General features: G+C 39.9%; 2 protein-coding genes across 4 annotated transcripts in view; both read right to left on the bottom strand.

Annotated features, from left to right (window-relative positions):
• LOC131435551 (Na(+)/H(+) exchange regulatory cofactor NHE-RF1) overlaps nucleotides 1-20,486 on the bottom strand; it is a 39,492-nt gene extending 19,006 nt beyond the window's left edge. Inside the window, exon 1 of one of the 3 annotated variants that reach the window (XM_058603564.1) lies at nucleotides 20,237-20,486. The gene's annotated coding sequence lies outside the window, so the exon portion shown is untranslated. Of the gene's footprint in view, nucleotides 1-16,585; nucleotides 16,752-20,066 lie in introns of those variants that run through there. The other 2 variants (XM_058603561.1, XM_058603562.1) reach the window with 2 other exon arrangements.
• Nucleotides 1,885-8,013, bottom strand: LOC131438809 (uncharacterized). The gene has a single exon (XM_058609102.1). It carries the CDS (start codon nucleotides 8,011-8,013, stop codon nucleotides 1,885-1,887), a length of 6,129 nt encoding a protein of 2,042 aa, XP_058465085.1.
• Nucleotides 20,487-20,978: the final 492 nt, after the last annotated feature.

Raw genomic sequence — 20,978 nt, forward strand, 5'->3', positions numbered from 1 at the left:
CACGTTCATTGTTCATTGAAATGTGATGAACTACTTTTAAATTGCCTGCCAATTTTTCGTATGATTTGTAAAAAAAAAAGTAATATGCGTTATTCTAAAATCCCAATGTTTTATACAAAGTTAAAAATATGTTATAATTGTGCATCTATTTCCATACTCATAGATATTTCAAGCACGGAAATGAAAATAACATTGTTTTCTTATTCTTTACTTTCCTTATGTTAAACAAAATAACCGAAAGTCTCACGGAAGACAAGCGCTGTCAACACACCGAACAAGTCAAAACGTTGCCTTATCGAAAAAAACAAGAAGCCAAATCCCAATAGCTTTAAAAACTCAATGATGTTGAATCATATCCGTTATGTTCTAATGTCACTAATATCTAAACTTAAGTCCACAAACAACGAATCCGAATTCGAACAGTTAAACAGATATCGACGGCCCATTGCACTACGGCTCTCATGTGAGTGATTTCCGCCCATAGTGAAGGTTTCCACATGTTATTCACTGCCAGAGGGGAACAATCACGCAGCGCAGTAAGTCTCGATGACTAAGGTTTGTAATTCACCGAGCGGATCAGGTGAAAAAGATATCAATCTTGGAATATCATCTCACAGCAACAGCTGAGCAAAGGCAAGTGCCGCAATGAACTGCAAAGGAAAAACAAGTTAGTTTTTCACCCGAGGGGTGCAGGCGTTGGAGGCGACACGCGCGCGCCAAACGAAATGGCGTGTCAACTTAAGACTCTCCGCGACAGTTCGTTATTTCATTAAACGAAAAAATGTGAAACAATATTGCACCGAGCGAGATATTTCAGGTCAGATAGCCTAGTACATAGCGCTGTCTGTTCCAGAACAAACGCAATATGCTCCAAGATAGCTAAGGTGGAGCAGGTGTTCCACAGACCTCGTTGCCCACATTTTGCCGTTGCCATGGCTGCTTTGCCGTCGATGGCATCGTTTGCACTTGGAAGTTTGTTCTGAGAAAACAATGGAGATTGGAAGCTAAGCAGCTAATTAACTGATTATGCCAGGCACCGACCGGTACAAACGTGGGCAATTTTGGTACTCCAAGGGTGTTGACGGTCCGTACTATATGTTTATATAGGTATTGCTCTGTCGCAGTCGAGAGATGCGTTGTTTGCTGTTCATGGAACTTATTTTGATGCGTTAATTGCTCTGACATACTTCAAGCAAAGCAAACATTGGCAAATGATGGTTTTTTAGAGCAATGCATTGTTGCATTTCAAATGGCTTTGGAAACTGAGATGAGTTGTGATATTCGACAATCGAAACGTTCTTAGTTTCCAAAGATTTTTTTCGAATAATGTTAGAAATTTCGCAGTTTTGTTTAAATGGCAAGAACTCGAACTAAAATTTATTGGAATGTTATTTCGGGATTTCACATAATTTTAGCTTACTTACAATTAGTATCTAACCGAGTGCTCGTTGGCTACTGAGTTCTCAACTTGGCAATTTGTACGGTTACTGGTATTCCTATCGAGCTATAGTTAAGGTTACCTGTATAAGTTAAGTTCACTGTTAATGACAATTCTCTTCATACCTGGTAAAGTTACTTCATTTAGCTCGGGCCTACTTCTACGGTAAACGTAATTTATAAATAGAAAAATGAATTGTGTACGATGATAACGGTAATGAATCTCAACGTTGATAAATCAAGTTAACTTATCCAATAAGGTTAACTTATCCGATCTTCGCACGTGAATATATCTCCGGTTATGACGTTGGATGTCCTGCTGTCAGTCCACTAGTGACACGATTTCTCCGACACGATTTCTCCGACACGATTACTCCGACATCACTGCGTACGGCGATCGAGGGGCCTACTCCATACATAATATAACACCCCGACCCGTAATACCCGTTATTTCTGGGTTTTACCGACCTCCTGAACGTCCAGAAGGGCTACCTTGATCGCTGGTCTCTGCAGTACTCCCGAATTGGTTTGAACGTCGACTTTGCGGACCTGTCCGTCCACAGCTGTATACGTCTTGACGATGCGGCCTCGTAGCCACCCGTTTCTCACAGATTCGTCGACCACAATAACTAAATCGCCTTCTTCTAGTGGACGCAACTCTGAGAACCATTTGGTCCGCCGAGCGATTGTCGGAAGATACGCCTGGATCCACCTTTTCCAGAACTGGTTTAGAAGATGCTGCATAAGTTTCCAGTTTGTTCTCAGCGAAATTGGTTCATCTATTGGGATTCTGTTGAGGTTGTTGGATCCACTCGAGCTCATGAGGAGAAAACTGTTCGGTGTAACAACATCTTGTTCAGCTCCTTCCAGTGGTACGAATGTTAGAGGATGAGAGTTGATAATCATTTCGACTTCTGCAAGAAGTGTAACCAGCCCTTCGTCGTCTAGTCTTTCGTGATGCGCTAACACTTTGAATGCGTCTTTAACCGAGCGCACCTTTCTTTCCCACACTCCTCCCATGTGCGGGGCAGAAGGTGGATTAAAGTACCATTTCGTATCGGAGTTGGTAAAGGTGGCTGCTATCTCGTGGTTAATTGCCTTAATTTCGTTCGCCAAAATTCGAGCAGCGCCGTGAAAATTTGTGCCGTTGTCGCTGAAAATCTGCTGCGGTGCACCTCTTTTTGCCACGAACCGTCGTATGGCCATTCTACAGGATTCTGTTGATAGCGAATGGACGGCCTCTAAGTGAACAGCGCGTATTGTAAGGCACGTGAAAAGTGCCACCCAGCGTTTGACGTTGCTTCGACCTCGCTTAACGACCAGCGGTCCGAAGTAGTCAAGACCTGTGAATGTAAATGGACGCACGTATGGTTGTACTCGTGCTTGCGGTAATGATGCCATTCTTGGTTCGCCTGGTTTGGCTCGGTACACGCGACACCACATACATTTTTTTATCGCTTTTTTCACTACTGAACGCATCTTTGGTATGTAAAATTTCTGGTGCATCTCATTTATAACTGTTTCTGTATTTGCGTGTGCAAACCGCTGATGGAATCGAAGTATGAGCAAATCTGTCACGTGGTTCTCCCTTGGTAGAATCACTGGATTGCGAAAATCGAAACAATAGTACGCCGCTTTGGGGTCGATTCTACTTTCTGAACGGATAATACCATCTTCATCTAGAAAGGGCGATAGACCTCTCAAAGTGCTTGCTTTTCCCAGACGCTGACGCTGAGCTATGGGTCGCTCTGAGTTTGCTTTCAATAATGAGATTTCATTTGCGTAAGGACCGGCCTGTACCATTCGCCACAGACTCTTTTCCGCCGAAACGTAGTCTTCATGATTCAGATACACGGTATGGGACTTTGTTAGAACCCTGTTTTTGTAACAGCACTGATTGCGAAAATGTTGGAGGTACGACAGCCGTTTTATTAGATCATCGAAGCGGGAACACTTCGCGAAATCAAACGGTGTTTGATGCGGAATTTCTCGATGAATAAGGGCGGTCCGCAGTTCTTCAGTAGGATCTTTCAATGAGAGCTCAGCTGATGGCCAAAGGTGCTCGGGCGAGTACAAGAACTCGGGGCCGCGATACCAGCAGCTCAGTGGATCGAAGCTTGGACCACTATTCCACTTTGTAGCTTCGTCGGCGATATTCATCCTTGTCGGTACCCAGTGCCAATCGTCAACATTCGTTTCGGTGAGAATTTCGGCAACCCGAAATGCCACGTAAGGGCGATATTTACGAGGGTCTGCTCGTAGCCACGAGAGGACGGTTGAAGAGTCTGACCAGATGAATCGTCTCTTAATGGATAGGGAATGATTTTCTACTATACTCCTCATCAATCTAACGCCGAGCACGGCAGCGTTCAATTCGTTTTTAGGAATAGTCTGCGGTCGGAGCGGAGTTACTTTCGCTTTCGATGCTACCAGGGAACATCTTGGTGTTCGATCCTCAACGATACGAAAGTACGCTACACTGCAGTATGCCATCTCGCTCGCGTCCACGAAAATGTGTAGTTCAAGCGAGTCGTAGCTTCCGGGTGAGTAGTTGTTGAAGTAGCATCTTGATATTCTCACTTGTCGCAACTCGGGAACCAATGTAATCCATCGTCTCCAACTATATAAATCCTTTTTTGTAATGGGATCATCCCATTCAATTCCAGATCTCCACACATCTTGGATGAGTATCTTTCCGTGTATCGTGTAGTTAGATATAAACCCCAGCGGATCGAACAGGCTCATTACGATTTGTAGAACTTGACGTTTTGTAGGAGTAATATCGCCCGTCAGTAAAGGCTGAAGATCCTTGCGAAACTGTGTCGTGAAGCTGAAAACATCATCACTTGGAATCCACGCAATTCCTAACACGCGCTCAGCGTTTGTTGTTTTATCTGCGGTGAAACTTTTAACTGCCTCGTTGCACCTTCCCCCGACCCGTGTGAGGATCGCATCGGAGTTCGACTGCCAGCTTCGTATTTCGAAACCGGCTTGGCTGTGTATCATTTGTACTTCAGTAGCTATCTTAATTATTTCGTCGATAGTATCTCTGCTATCTAAGTAGTCATCGACATACGTGTTATTAACGATTGCTGAAACTGCTAATGGGAATATGGACTCGAATTCCTTCGCGTTTAGATTTTTAACATAATGCGCGGAGCATGGGGAGCATTTCGCTCCGAAGGTTGCAACATCCATGATGTATACATCTGGGGCACATTTTGCATCAGTCCGCCATAGAAATCGTTGGGATTGACGATCTTGTTCTCGTATCAGGAGCTGATGAAACATCTGCCTTATGTCGCCAGTTATCGCGTATTGTTTTTGACGGAAATTACACAGAACTTTTAAAAGTGGGGTCAGCAGGTCTGGTCCTTTTAACAGATTGGAGTTTAAGGATATTCCCTCAACACAAGCAGCCGCATCCCATACGACGCGGATTTTGTTCGGCTTTCTTGGATTGCAAACCACTCCGAGTGGTAGGTACCATACTCTGCGAGAATCACATTCCTGTAGCTCCTTCGCTGACGCTTTATGAGAGTAACCTAGCCTTTGGTATTCCATGATCTGTTCGTGAACCGCCTGCTTCAGTTCCAAATTTGTTTCGAGTCTACGCTCGAGACATTTCAGTCGGCGATTTGCCATCGGATAGCTGTTGGGGAAGTTGATATTATCCGTTTTCCATATTAGTCCCGTCTCAAATCTGCCGGACTCCGTTCGTCTTGTTGTGTCACGAAGTATCTTCCAAGCACGTGTATCTCCCTCCGATTCACGTGGTGTACAATTATTAATACCTAAGTTCTCGACCAGGAAGTAATCTTTCACCATTTCGTTCAACTGTCGTTCTTCAGTACAGGAGCAGATATGAACCAAAACGTGTTGGGTTTCACTGGTTCCGCTTATGCCTCCAAAGATAGTCCATCCCAGGCGAGTTTTTATAGCTACTGGCTCTTTGTCTCGTCTGTATCGGTGATTGAGCGGCAGCTTTAATCGCGCGTTGTCCACTCCAATTAGAATACCTGGACTAGCCCCGGTATAGCTTTGAACGGGAAGCCCCTGTAGATACGGGAATTGCTTCACTAACTCCGGATAGTGCAGACTTTGCCTAGGTAGGTCGAGGCTATCCACGGTGCGTACGTTTCGAAGAGCATATTCCTCATTAGCATTGAAACCTGAGATGTTTAGATGGACTTTTTTTGAAGATGATTCCTTTCTAGTAACGTTACCAGTCCATTGAAGACAGAGCGTGCTTTCGGTCCCATGAAGGTCAAGTTTATCTGCGAGGTCCTTGTCCAGTAACGTCAAATCAGAACCATCGTCTAAAAACGCGAACGTTTCCACTGACTTTCCGTTATTGCGTAGTATGACTGGTAATATTTTGAATAAAGATGATGTACGATGGTTGTGAGTGTATATGATAGCTGGAGAACTGGTTTGAGAATTTATGGTTGGTAGTTCGATCGTATGCAGTAGTTTATGATGCGCTTCTTGACAGCCATTTACACTACAGGGCTGTTTCGTTCTGCATGGCCATCTCCCATGCCCGGTAAGGCATCGTTTACATAGTCCGTTCTGTTCCACGAACTTGATGCGATCTGAGACAGAGTACTTTAGGAATGTGCCACAGTTCCTGATCTTGTGTTCAGTTCTCTGGCATACGTGACATGATTTTAACTTTACGTTCGACGAGCGTGATATAATTTCATTGCTTAATTGTGTGTCGGAATCGTCTTTCGTCGAGTGCGCATTCAGGAAACCGTCCTTTTCTCTTTTCGATCCGCGTCGTGTTATGCTGTCTGTCAAATTGGAAGCACATTCAAGCGGAGAGCTCACTTGGCAGGCTGCTGTTTTAATATACGATACATAGTTACTAAAGGCTTTCAACGTGCTCTCAGATATCCGTTGACTGTACAATCCCCAGTCCAGTCGCAAACTCGGTGGCAATTTGCCCACGAGTTCAGACAGCAACATCGGGTTCGAAAGGTGGGAATGTAAGTTGGCAGCTTCGATATAAGTTACTAGATTCCTTACTTCCCTGCCGAATATGACTAACGTCTCTAGTTTGTTCACGTTAGGAGGGGGAGCGTTCCGTATTTTCGAAAGCAGACAGTGAACTAATTGTTCCGGTCGACCACACTCATCTCTAAGCGTACTTAATATTTCCGGAATAGCCGATGGAAGAGTGAGAAGGCTTTGAACCTTCTCTCTGGCGCTTCCAACCAAACTTTTTTGCAACCTGGCCAGATTTTCGTCCGGTTGTATTCCACACATGACCGTGGTTGATTCGAATGCGCTCAGAAACATAGGCCACTCCAACGGATCTCCCGCGAATTTAGGTAGATCCCTGCAGACAACGTGACGAGCTGCAAGTTGATGTGGACTAATAACTCCGCCTGCAGGCCAAAGGTATTGTGATGGCTGGGGGTGTGACGTTGATTGTTGGGATGGCATGAAATGATCAAAGCCGTTAACCAGGGGGTTCGAATGCACTGTCATATGATTCATTCCTCTTGCCGGATGCGCGGTTTGTGTCGTTGGAACGTTAACAGTACACTGCGCTGTACGGTCATAATCATTCCCTGCCGTCGAAGGTGGATTCATATTATGTATATTAGAGCTTACCAGATGTTGACGATCGTAAGGCTGATATAAACCAATTCTATCGGGATACCATATGGCATCAGACTTGCGTAAATTCATTTCCATCGGCCGCTGGGTCTCTGACTGGCTCATCGAGGGGTGTGTTCTTGATTGTTCCGCGATACAGGAGATAGGTGCAGACCCTAATGCGAACTCATTTACATTATTAGCTAGGTAATATCGATAGTTGTACGTTTCGGGATCTACAGGAATTGATGCTCTTATTCCATTAGGTAAATTTGTCGCTGAAGGCATAAGCTTCGTTAAACCGGTCGGCGGATTCAAGAGGTACTGCTGTTGGTTAGGGATTGTCATTTGATGTGTAGGCATGGTAGCCGTTGTATAAACCGATTGTGTCATAGGCGGTAAGTTTACTAACGAGAGCTGTGATTCGGACGAGCAAATCGATGAAGCAACACTTATGTGTGCTGCTGAGGTAACGGGAGTTGAAGTACAGGAGACAAGTAGATTAGTTCCCTCACTCACTGTGTTTTGCTCTTCTATCCAGCTACTTATATCGAAGCGGCAGACACTGCCACAGTTCTCTACACTATCTTCGTCACTTTCTGCGTCTTCTTTCAGCTGATGTTTTTGTGCCAGATACTCCCTTTCCTTCTGGACCCGCAGATCCAGAATTTTATCTTCTAAAGCCTTTTTTTCTTCCAAGTGTTTCAGGCGAAGTCGAGTGGTTTTCGCTGTTCTACCTGATACAATGGAACCGCGAAGAGGTGAGCAGTTATTGCATTTCCATGATCGATCAGCAACTGAGTCTGCCACACCTGCACAACTAAAGTGCCACCAAGTGCTGCACTTGTCGCAGGCCACCATGTTTTCTTCCTGATCTGGCCGCTCACAGCCTTTACAGTTGAAGGTTACGGAGGGTTGCGTCGTCATCTGGTTAGTAGATGTTGAATCTTCGGCTCCTAAGTCGCTCATCACTCGTAATTTTCGAGATTGTTAGAAATTTCGCAGTTTTGTTTAAATGGCAAGAACTCGAACAAAAATTTATTGGAATGTTATTTCGGGATTTCACATAATTTTAGCTTACTTACAATTAGTATCTAACCGAGTGCTCGTTGGCTACTGAGTTCTCAACTTGGCAATTTGTACGGTTACTGGTATTCCTATCGAGCTATAGTTAAGGTTACCTGTATAAGTTAAGTTCACTGTTAATGACAATTCTCTTCATACCTGGTAAAGTTACTTCATTTAGCTCGGGCCTACTTCTACGGTAAACGTAATTTATAAATAGAAAAATGAATTGTGTACGATGATAACGGTAATGAATCTCAACGGTGATAAATCAAGTTAACTTATCCAATAAGGTTAACTTATCCGATCTTCGCACGTGAATATATCTCCGGTTATGACGTTGGATGTCCTGCTGTCAGTCCACTAGTGACACGATTTCTCCGACACGATTTCTCCGACACGATTACTCCGACATCACTGCGTACGGCGATCGAGGGGCCTACTCCATACATAATATAACAAATAATGTTTCGCGTTTTTTCTTTCATATGGCCCAAAAAAATGTCGATTTTTTTCAAATGCCTCAACATACTTAGAAACTTTGATACTACAAGATGCCTACTCTTAGTTAAATTAAGATATACTAGTGACGAAACAATCAATTCATTATTGTTTTACGTCTTATGGAAAGTCTATATAGCAATTCAAACAAAAAACAAATAAAAATCATTATGTGCACTTAGCATAAATTTAGGAGTTATTCGAACCCCTAAATTCGAACACTACCAGTATCATTTCATTAGTTCACCTTGCATATTCCTTGCTTCAAAACAGGATAGCGCTTGGAGGGGTAGAAAAAAGGCGACCTTCCTTCAGAGGAAAAACGAAAATTTAATATAACTTCGTTAACATCGATTCAGTCCTGTTTATTGAGTTTCTTTCCGAATTTCTACATTATTATATAAATTATACAAAATGTAACTAGGTGTATACAATGATCACTCGACTGTTTACAATTTACAATTTTGGAATCAGTAGAGTTCATATGGTCATAAGCTAGCATGGCTTACAAGGTAAGATAGATATGAGTCTAGTTTAGACAATTTTTTACGGTTTTTGGTATCGTAACTTTATGTAACAGTATAAATTTTCAACTCCTCTCCACTCTGTAATTTAGAAACCAAAAGTCCAAGAATCCAGAGATCGGCCTAACCATCGGTTCGTGTGGTCAGCAACTAACATTAACTAGGAACTGGAATTGTTTTGAATCAAATCTAGAAGAATCTTTACGTTTTTTTATTCGTCCATCTAAATGAAGGTTTAAAATTTTAAACACTCATATCCTTACAATTCTGGAACCGAATAAAATTTATCAGACACACGTAGGATTATAAGATGTTTAATTTGAAGTTTGTGGAAGTCAGTATGAGTCATCTTTGAAAAATTGGAGTAAGCTCCATTTTAGTGTTTTTAAATATTATTTTCGGTACTTCCTAATTTATCTCTCTCCACATGGTCTTGAAATACTAATTTATCTCCTCCACATGGTCTTGAAATACAATTTTGGACACTCCTGAAAAATCAATCTTGAAATTGAAAAATTTATTTAAAAGTCTATTAGAAAATCGAATGTAAATATATTCCTTTTATTCATGATTCAGTAAAAAGAATACAAGCAGACAGGTTAGGTTACTGGCTCATGAGTTAACGGCTATTACCGAGACAAGGAAACCTTAGCTGCAGGTAAACAAAACCTGCTGGTGCCCATCGCAAACGCAGCAAATACTGGTGTACAGCCAATATTCGGGGCGTTCCCGACTTGAAAGCAGTCGAAGAAGGCTATCCCATTCATACTCACAGAGGTGCGAACGCATAGAAGTGCTGAGACACAGAGTTGCGGGGACGAAGGGGTGCAAAGGCACAGACGTGCTAAGGCGCATCAGCGCAAAGCCGCAGAGACATTCACCAGGTATCAGTTTGTATGGTGTAGAGTACCGGTTGCGGTGGACAAAAAGAGACATCAATTATCGCGTGGTGGTACACAAGAAACATCACATCTAATCGTCAACAAGAACTATAACGCTGTATCTAAGGCCAGGTACAGGCAGCGCACCTTTTAAAATAGATCCCCTTGAAAAACCAAAAAAGACACATCCAAAAACAAAGACTGTAGGGTAATTTGCCCACTTCATATATTTTGGCCCACCTAACAAACTTTATCGATTTTATCGGATTTAATTGATGTTAAGTAACTCATCTTACATAAATTTGAAGGTAAACACATTAAATTACCTATTGCGGAAGGGTTTTTCAAAGATATTACAACATTTGGTGGGTATTTATTCAAAGTGGGCCAAAATAAAATCAATCCTAAAGTGGGCCAAAATACCTCTGTTACCCTACCTCCTGGTTTGTCAAATTCGCAAACCAATCCAGGAACTAGCACATAAAAAGATAATAATCCAGTGGGTTCCGTTTCACAGCCACCAACAAAATTATTGAAGTTTTCGGAAATTGTAGACTGGATTTTCTCAGCATTCAATATTTCTGAACCCTTAAGGACCCTCATAACGGCATTCTTCCCAATAGCTAGAACTTTTTTGAAGCAGTTATTAGCTCAATGGCCAATTCTCTCAGGGTTTGTATCATTTGATGAATAATTTATCATCCGCCGCAAATGATTCAATCACTGCCAAAACTTGATTAATTTAAAGTTTTATTACATAGTTTAAAATGTGATGTATTTGCTTTGTGTGAAACATGACTTACATCAAAGATAGTTTGAAATTTTAACAGCACACATCTCGATAGAGACTCTCCGTATAGTCGAATTAAGAAATGCTATTCTTATAAATGTATTTTTGGAATTAAGAAATGCTATTCCTTTTATAGATTAAACATTCCTTCGACTTCTAGTACATAAGTTGTTGCTTGTCAAATAAACACGAAAGGAAAAGAAATTTGTATGGGGACGGGTATAGCGTGATGGGTAAGTCGATGCCTTTCACGCAGCCCGCCTGGGTTCGATTCCCAACCCCGCACATAGGGTCAGAAAGTTTTTCTGGCCCGAAGAGGCGAATGACATTAATGTTAAAGACTCTATAATTGAAACAAAAAAAAAAGAAATTTGTATTGCTTCTATACATATTCCTTCAAGAGCTCAAGTTGGACAGCGACAGCTTAATGAAAAGGTTGAAACCCTTTCTTATCTACAATTGATTTCTGGAGCGATCTGATTTACATGGTAGCGGTCATTTCCCAATCATCATCTCAATTAGCAGTAACAAATGCATTGCTAATTCAGTTAATATTTAATATGATTTGACAATAAATATCGACTGGATTAAATACCAAATTTCAAGTGTCTTAAATTCAATGAATGTACTCCCCATGCTGGAAGAATATGACTTCCTCGTTTGTTCGATTTCTTGGTCCGACGACTAACATAGGGCCTTCAACCCTTGGTGATAATGATACTATTCTAGTTTTAAGTTAGTCGTAATTAGGATTAGTAAATACCCTTGGCATCTTAGAGCTTAAGCAGTGTGCCTTAAAATTATACTATAATATTGAATAAAAAAAAACGCTTGGTGGGACAAAGAATGCTCAGATGCTAAACACACAGATTTAGATTCAACTTGCTGAAGAATCTGCCTCGCAACATACGCTTGTTGGAATCGTTCAACAAGTTTCTTGAGCAAAATATTGTTACAACTCTGCGGAGAAAAAAGAGGTGGTCGTCTTTTCAAGCATGATTCCGCGCAGCTTCAGCTTCATAAGACGGGAAGAATGATCGCGCAAGTTTTAACTTTCAATACCTCGGGGTGTGGTTTAAATCCAAATGCACGTGAGATCCAACAAAGAGTAAATTTTCTTCAAACAATAACAGGATCCGGATTGTATCAGACAACGAAACTTTCAGCGATGGAATATGGATGAGTTTGCTTTCGTTCCACTGCAAACTCTCATATTATCAAATTAGAACGAATTCAATACCGTTGTTTGCTACCAGTTTTTCAAATATATTTCCAGATAATTTTCTGTTTAAATTAAATGACTTAGAAAATTTCAGTAACTTTGTTATTACCAATACTAACGAACTGATAATCATTATACACTAAAAATCTGCTGAATTTTGATCCATGCTGTACTGTCAATAAATTCAAAATGTTCTCGATTGTGAGAATTGTTACTTTTTCGAAGGTTATGGATTCCTTCCATAATCGTGTTTTGAAAACAGTTTGGCACCATAATCAGGAAGCCATATCGAACTTTTTTTTGTTTCAATTATAGAGGCTTTAACATCTTATAAGGTCATTCGCCTCTTCGGACCAGAAAATCTTTCTGACCCTATATGTGCGGGGTTGGGAATCGAACCCAGGCGGGCTGCGTGAAAGACATCGACTATCCCATCACGCTATACCCGTCCCCGAAATATATATCGAACTTCATTGACCAATACCAATACAGTAAAAGGTCTCACCTCACTGCAAGATTACAGATACATCAATTCCAACAATACGCATCGTGAGGCTATGATAAAATTCAACGTCCACAAGAAAAAGAAATCGACAACCGGCTAATTGCTGGTTGTATATTTCTACACTTCCATAATTCAAGTCCGCCAGTAGCTTTTCAGCGTATCTCTCGCGAGCAAACTAGAAATAACCGCACAAATGACGACAGGTCACTTGCCATTTGCTTCGTCCAGCACCTGAAGTACCTAGTAGAAACAAGTTTTATGTAATCCGTGGTCACACTCACCAGTTCTGCTCTAAGGAGAACGTTTATCTGCATACGAGGTCAACTTACAGAAATAATCGATAACCTCGATTACCAGCATAGGAAAGTGCGCTAACTAATTCTTTATACCACAAACTAGTGTCAGAAGAGCCAAAGTTAAATCATCAATATCGAAAATATCTAAAACCATTATTATCGTGATTTTAGTACATTTCAAACACCACGATGATGAAGCGACCACAGCAAAATTCTGTTGTTCACTTCGCTTGCTTATCTTCAAATTAATGCCACCAGCTTGGCCTTGTGAAGGCCATCAACCGTATCGACGAGAAATTTATCTTTCTTCAGATAATCCGTCATATACCAACACAATATTTGTTTCGAGTCTATCGGGTTTCGGGCACTAAACTGCTCTCAGCTGGAATCATTCGTTATTAACCCATTACTATTCACTTTCTATTCTAGGTCCTAATATGTGTATAACACGTCTCATAATAATAGGTGAAGTTAGAAAAGAAAAGAAAAGAAGAAAGTGACATTACATACTGATACAGGGTCCGCCATGTAACTTTTTTTTTAAACATACAATAAAACACAAACGGTTCATCCGATATCAAAATTTATTTTTTCATATTAAAGTACAATCCTCCCGGTTAATTGTGGAATATAATTTCATTCAAATGGCTGCCTCGGCAGGACTTGCAGTACGCCATACGGTCGGTCCAGTTTTTCAATACATTTTCGATTGTATAGCTTTATTTCAGCTATGACTGCACGAATGTTGTCCTTCAAGGCTTGAACTGTCTCTGGCTTGTTCACATATAACTTATCTTTGACAGCCCCCCAAAGATAATAGTCTAACGGCGTCAAATCGCAGCTCCGAGGTGGCCAAACGACATCCGAATTTCGACTGATAATTCGATCTTCGAAGACCGTGCGCAGAAGATCGATCGTAGCGTTGGCTGTGTGGCACGGAGCACCGTCTTGTTGGAACCAAATGGTGTCCAAGTCTCCCTCTTCAAGTAACGGGAAGAACCAATCGCTAATCATGGCGCGGTAGCGCTTGCCATTGACCGTGGCGGCGGCTCCTGCCTCATTTTCGAAGATTGTCGTTTGCATGTGTATTCATGTTGCATATCGAACGATAATTTCAAATAATTTTGCTAATAGAGCCGATAGACTGATGAACTGCTAGCGTTAAATCATTGATCACATTCTTTTTAACCCGAACCCGATTAAAACTAAGAATCTTTTCGTATTCGAACCGTACCTGAACACACCAGTTCGAATATCCGTAACCTAACCATCTGGAATAGTTAGTGCAACGGTCCTATTGCGACACTGACAATCCTTCCATGTCGGAGTTCGAATATACGTCAACTGGCTTATAGTACCGACGCTGCATGATGATTAAATTATTGCATACCAGACGTACCAAGAGCAATTAATGAAACAAAAAATCTATTAAAAAAGCATCATGACTTCTTAGCTGCACAAAATCTATAGCCTAAATGGATAGTCTTGGATTGAATTGTTTTCTTGATAGCACGTTGATATTTCAATTCAATACCTCAATACCTCAAGGCAGTCATCTTGAACCATTTTTATTTTTACTCTATTGGAATGATTTAAACCATTCACTGCAATGTCTGAAACTATCACTATCCGATGATTGTAAATTGTTTCATCCTAATAAAAAGGACAGACTATTGCTGAAACAGTTAGAAACCTTCTCTAATTGGTGCGACCTCTATAAAATGGACTTAAAGACATCAAAATATGTTATAATATCCTTTTCTTGCAAACGATATTCGACCTTCAAGGACTTGGGAGTCCTGTTAGATTCTTAACTTTATTTCGGTGTATTCGTACCGAAAACACATTCTCTAAGGCTTCTAAGCAGCTATGGTTTCAATCTCCAATCACAAACACTTTCAAAACATATACTGTCTAAAGCAGGGGTTCCCAAATTGATCGATATAGACCCTTTGGGGTCGATATCTTTATTGTGGGGATCGACGTAAACGAAAACTGACTATGGGGGTCGCCGAGGTCTAGAAATCGACCCCCTGTTGTTTGATATAAGTTGTAATTTGAAATATTTACGCTAAAAAAGTTGTGTTTAATTGACCATCCACAGAAATTGGTATGTATTTTACATCAATATTAAAAAAGCAATAAAGTGAATTTTCAAAGGAATTTGTTGATGGGGTATGAGGCCTAAGCAGGGGCGGCAAGTTCAATTAAATATTGGGGGGGGGGGCACATAAAATTATTACTACAGATCATTAAACTTTTCAATATATAAAGCATTTTTATAAAGGAATCGGAATGGTTAGAGCAAATAAAAAGCAACCAAGTAAAAATCACAAACTTTTTCCCTACTATTCCAGTAATAACCAATATTCGAAAGTGGTACAGTATAGCACATTTCACATTATAGTAAATTCGTTTAAAATTTTTAGTAACTTTGTTAAGAAATGTGAAGGATTTCGGAGACGAACTACGGGGATAACAGAAAAAAGTTTTATATCATAAGATATTCCTAGCAAATTTTCTAATAATTATTCAAGTAGCCAAAATATTGGGGGGTATGCCCCCCCCCCCCCATAAATCTTTGGGGGGGGAGAGGGGGGGGGGGGCAATTCAATGCAGAAATACATTCGAAGATAAAGTATTTGCAACTTTTCTCAATGTCAAAAATCCAAAAAATACTAAAATAAATCATTTATCATATCATTTCATTTTATACATATCTAAATTTTCCCCTCCCGCTGCAATTAGATGGAATCAAACAACGATATTTTCTGTAATGGAACTAACAAAAATAAATTATCAATTTTTCCATTGTTTGAGTATCAGCTCATTATTCGATTCCAGGCAATGAAAAGGCTGAATAATTGGCCACAGTGTTGCGCACCAAACAACAATTCACAATTGGAAAACTTCATGTGATAATTGTGATGAGTCGGTGGGTGAACCTAATAATTCTCAAAGTTTCGACAAAAGCATGGTGATGTCAACAAAACTTCCTGGTGTCCAGGTTAATGTCCAACAATTATGCATTGGATGCACATTTCCGTCTCCATCGGCTTGCAATAAGTAAATTTTGTGCTTCCGGAGATCAGCACCAAGCAATTGATCATGTTGTTTAGAAAATCACCGAATATCGAAACGCCATGTCTCAACTAGTGACCTTCTTACAAGCGCGGCGAATATCACCCAACGTTTCCATTCGAGACATTCTGGCTTGTCATAACCTCCAATGAGCATGAGCCTCATATATCATTTCCTAGAGATGACACTCGCCACAATTTGAACATAAACACTATTAATAGATTTCTTCACAGTCTCTCTACTGCCTTAAATCCAGTCATTCGCTAAATTACAAAACTAGTAAAATACAAATAAAGTGATTTGATTGAATTTTAAATAAAATCAAGGTGTGAGATCTGTACAATGTTTCCTAGAAGGGCTATTACTATAAACATTTTTACTGCTAATATATGTTAGATTTGAAAAAGATTTTTACTAATCCTAAGAATAATTTATTCTTGTACATGTTAGACGTAGGCAAAAATGACACCTTAACGATGAAAAGCTTATGTACATTGTCTTATTAAAAATAATCTTTATGGGAAAAATTACCATTTTGAAAAATTTTATTGTAGAAAATAATTGTAACAAATAACAAAAATATGTTTCTATCTGTTTCACCCCGAGTACGTACTTTTTCAAGGACAAACAAAAATGATAATGGATTAATAGTTAACATTCAACAAATTCATATTACCAAATATCTACGAACTGGAATAATGTGACATCGTTGGCCCCCAAAACCTGCAAGGCCAATGTGATTTCAAGCATAAACTGAGCACTATTTGGAATTACTTTTTGTTAAACTCGCAACGCTAACACAGTGCACTCATATTTTGACGTAAATTACTTTAAACTATTTGTAATCTAAACTCGTGCCTCTGGAATCGGATCAAATTATCGTGTGACGACTGGCGTATCTGCGCGTGTTAAGCCCAATGGTGCATGCTTGGCCCTAGCTTACTGATTTGAGTCGATAGCGTAACAAAGCCTATAGTAAAAAACTGTGTTAATTCGGTGTGATCGGAATACCGTAAAACTCAGTAGCCGATTGAAAATATGTTTACTATTTCGAGCGCTTGTTTCAGTCGATTGTAAGTCAAGGTCACGGCGCAACATATCAATTCTCTTCACATTGAAAAAAAATTTCGGAGTAAATATTGGTCCACGATTTTCTATTGTCAATAATCATTCTCAAAAAATAATAACACAGATAACACGATCGATATGCTTGATCATATTCCGGTCGCGTTATAATCGCCAATAATTCACAAGCTGGATTGTGCGGATCGCTGTTGAAGGTGAGTGGCTTCTGATTCGGCGAATAAACCCTGCGAAATTCTTGCTAAATGTTTGGAGGGGACACGGACCAATTATTTTTTTATGTCGTTTTAGGTGACCATCGGCGACGATTTCGTTGTGATTGTAAATGGCAAAGGAGGGAGGACGCAATGCAGTGATCACGTGTCGTGAAACACATTCTGTACACGTTTCATCACTCCGAGGGTACAGAACTTGTTTACGACCGTCAATCGTGTCGATAATTTGTGGAATGTTTATGACATTCGAAGTTCTGTTCTATCGACTATTACCACACTGTTTGTCGACGGATGGATGAACTTCGTCACCCGTGTGCTAATCGACGAAGAATTTTTATTCTAACACGTCGCACTTATACTAATATAGCCAAACTCGCGACGCTATTCATACAGTCAGCATTTATCTTCTTTGTGATTACCTTGGCATGATCACATCGATTTCTGAGGTAAGCATCACATTCGGTCGATCATGTGGTTCTAGAAACGCCCTTGATGATGGGAAGTTTCCATGATGTCTTGGCGGCTGAGAGGAGAGGAGTTTCCGGTGCGTTTGTTGGCGGATTTACCCACAATAGATCACGGTAGCGTGATTCTAGGTAGGCGGGTGAATACTTTTTTCTGTATCCTGAATTCCCCGTTCAGCACTTATCTTGAACTTTGGTTAATAATTCAATCAATTTTAGCTGATAAAGGTTATTCTAACGCAAACTGTCTCCGAATAGAGCTTTGTAGTTTCGATATAATTAGTTCAGGCTAATAGTATGCACACAATTATTCCACAATAAATGAGGAGAAAAAAATATTTTTTCCATATTTCAGTAACAGTAAGAGTTTTATTGTACATTCCGCTTCATTTTCAGATTTACTTTATTCCGTTTGGTGGCGACTGACCTCAATATTTTTTGTTTGTTTAAGCTTTTGTAAAATGAAAGCCAACATGGTACAAAAACTGTAGAACTTATTATCTCCGTGGCCAAAAATTACCCAGCTTAGAAGCATTTTGAACTTTGACACTACTCACAGTAACTTTTAACTACATTCATTCGATTCGTCTGTCATTACAACAGCAGGACTTCTTTTCAGTGCGACTGTTTCATATATTTATGGTTTAATAAAAGAATAAATATCCCTCTAACGTCTCGTTTGATCGAGGTGCTAGTAAGGCAAGTTCTACATATCTGTGGGGTGAGTTCGACCAATGCAAAAACAGTGCTAATAGTTCCAATTAGTTTTTGTTGTATAATTGAATTAAATTACACATGTTTTACTCTTATATGTCCACACCGTTATGAAGTGTAAAATCGATAATTTGGTACATTAGTGCTTTGCAGAATGCTATAGAAAATTCCATCATTGAAAAGGGGCTATCAATGGAACCATTATTTCCTAGCAAAGTCAAATATCCATCGGTTCGAGTATTCCTCACTCTCATTTTATTTATTATTTATAAAGTTTATTTAGACTGTTGCTGAGAAATCTAATTGAGTTCCGTTTTTGGAGCTTTTCTTCACTATTATCGTTGCTTTCGAAAGCGGAAACCAGGGACTAGGAGTCCCTAAGTAGTTTTATATATTCATTAACCAACAAGTACTATCACATATAATACTGTGGTATTCTTCAAAATATTTTTTTCGATTCTTGAAAAAATAACCGAAATCGTTTTGTTTAGCCGTCTATTGATAATGACTATCGAATGGAGTAGTTTTAAGGCCAGTTTAAGTTTTTCATTTTTTGTTTCGTCCCTTTAAGTATAAAATTTTTAACACACTTTACCCTGTTATTCTGGGACCGGATCAAGATTAAATTTAAAAGTTTGTTTTATAGAACCATTAGGCGATTTATTTGAATATAGGTTTGTAAAAATCGTATTGAGGAAAGTTGGTGGATCTATTTTCACATTTTCGCACATTTTCCTCATATTTACGGAACCGGAAGTCGGATAGAAATAATCAAAAGTGCATAACCTTTCTATATGAAAAAGGCAAAAACACTGATTTCTGGCGAACATGAATTGAATTCATCGCGAGTTTATTCGTGACATCATCTTGCAATACCTAATTTAATGCCAACATGTGAAAAGGGCGTATAGTACGATCCAATTAATCAACAAATAGGTGCCCTGACAAATGATACAGAGATAGTCACAATCGCTTTAATTCAATTTATTTCCTTTGAAATCGCCATTGTAAGTTTGAGTCATTGATGCTTCGCTCAGATATTCGCGTCTATCAACCTAAATTCCGGAAAACAACGCACACATTGTTTTTGCCTGTATAGTGCATCTGCTTTAGTTTTGGGGTTTACTCGCTCGCTTTTTCTCTCTCTTTCTCTATCCGTATGACATAACCTTTAAATTTAAGGTACCATACATGCGCTGTATAATCAAACAAAACACGTATTTCAACTTCCCCGTTTACTATTTACGTTCGATTCGAACAACGCATCCTCTGCACTGTCTGCATGTAAACTCAGGCTGCAAACGAGCGAATTGAGATGCCCGAAAGCAAGTAGTCCAACAGTGATGGAACGAGCGTTGCCAAACAGCCAAATATGCTTTTATTTTCAGCGGTGTTTCACCAATGATAAGATACCGCCGAATTCCGCGTTGGACTCCACCGCAACTATGTACTATGATTACAGACAACCGAAGGCACAATTATCGACCCATCCAATACCGCCGAAGATAATGAAATTGACAAATCAGATTGTATCAATCATGTCGTAAAATGCACAATTTCAATCAACTGTAAGCTTTTATCACAATCAAACAGAAACATCAACAGATTTGATCATGTTTGGGTTATTTCCATTGAGACATTTTAGAAATAAAGGGATACATTTCCGGTTCTGTCAACTTACCTTAGCTTCGGTAATCAAATTCCAATCAGCCTTGATAGGTCCCAATTCTATCAATTAATCGGTAATGAAATTTTCCTACATACACACGCGCGCTTCAATCAAGCAAGCCAAATCAAAGCCAAGGGCAGTCACAATTCATTTAACTCTACGAACAGAGGTCCGATGATCACCTTTCTTCAACGCCGCGATCACTAACACATGAACACCAAGGCACGGGTTCGAAGCACCACTGAAAGAACGCAATTTAGAGAACATTAGAGGTCTCACTGGTTTAGCTTTTTTCCTTTGCTTTCTCGTATATTATTATTTTTCTTTTTCAGATATCCCAATGAGTCACACAGATCGGCGCGGACTCGATCAAGACTATTCCAATATCGCGAGTATACCGGTTACCTGTCTTTTCAATACTAGCGTCTCTACTGAAACAGAGACCAGTGCGGAGGTCTCTGTCTTAAAAATCTCTCCGGCGCAGTGCTCTTTATCTCTTTTTTTCGACTCTCTGCACGAATTAAAACTGCGAGTCAAATTTGTTGATCTCTCTCGATCATACATGATGGAATAAAAATACCTGCTCTTTCTTGCTGTGCCATCATCACCATATCGCCAGGTAACATGTATGCTGGAGACAATCTCACGTAAACATTCGTCTCTTTAATTTATTATCATTACTGCAGAGTATGGGGGTAAGAAGGCATTGCTTGGCTTGTTTCCCAATAATGGGCATTCGGACATCGTGCGTTGTGATTTGAATTGTTTCGAAAAATGCTACTCCACAAAAAAAATCGTCAGCTTGAAGGCCATTATGTAGAGGTACCACCGTTCCGTAGAGATCATTGAGTCAACACACTATTTTGTTATTCAATAGTGCAAGCATTTGGTTCAAATGCCAATTATTGATACTTTCTTGTTTCC

The sequence above is a fragment of the Malaya genurostris genome, chromosome 3 (assembly GCF_030247185.1).
Source record: "Malaya genurostris strain Urasoe2022 chromosome 3, Malgen_1.1, whole genome shotgun sequence".
Lineage (NCBI taxonomy): Eukaryota > Metazoa > Arthropoda > Insecta > Diptera > Culicidae > Malaya > Malaya genurostris.

Excerpts from the sequence above, each read along its gene's own strand:
- LOC131438809 (XM_058609102.1), bottom strand. The coding sequence starts at position 8,013 with ATGAGCGACTTAGGAGCCGAAGATTCAACATCTACTAACCAGATGACG.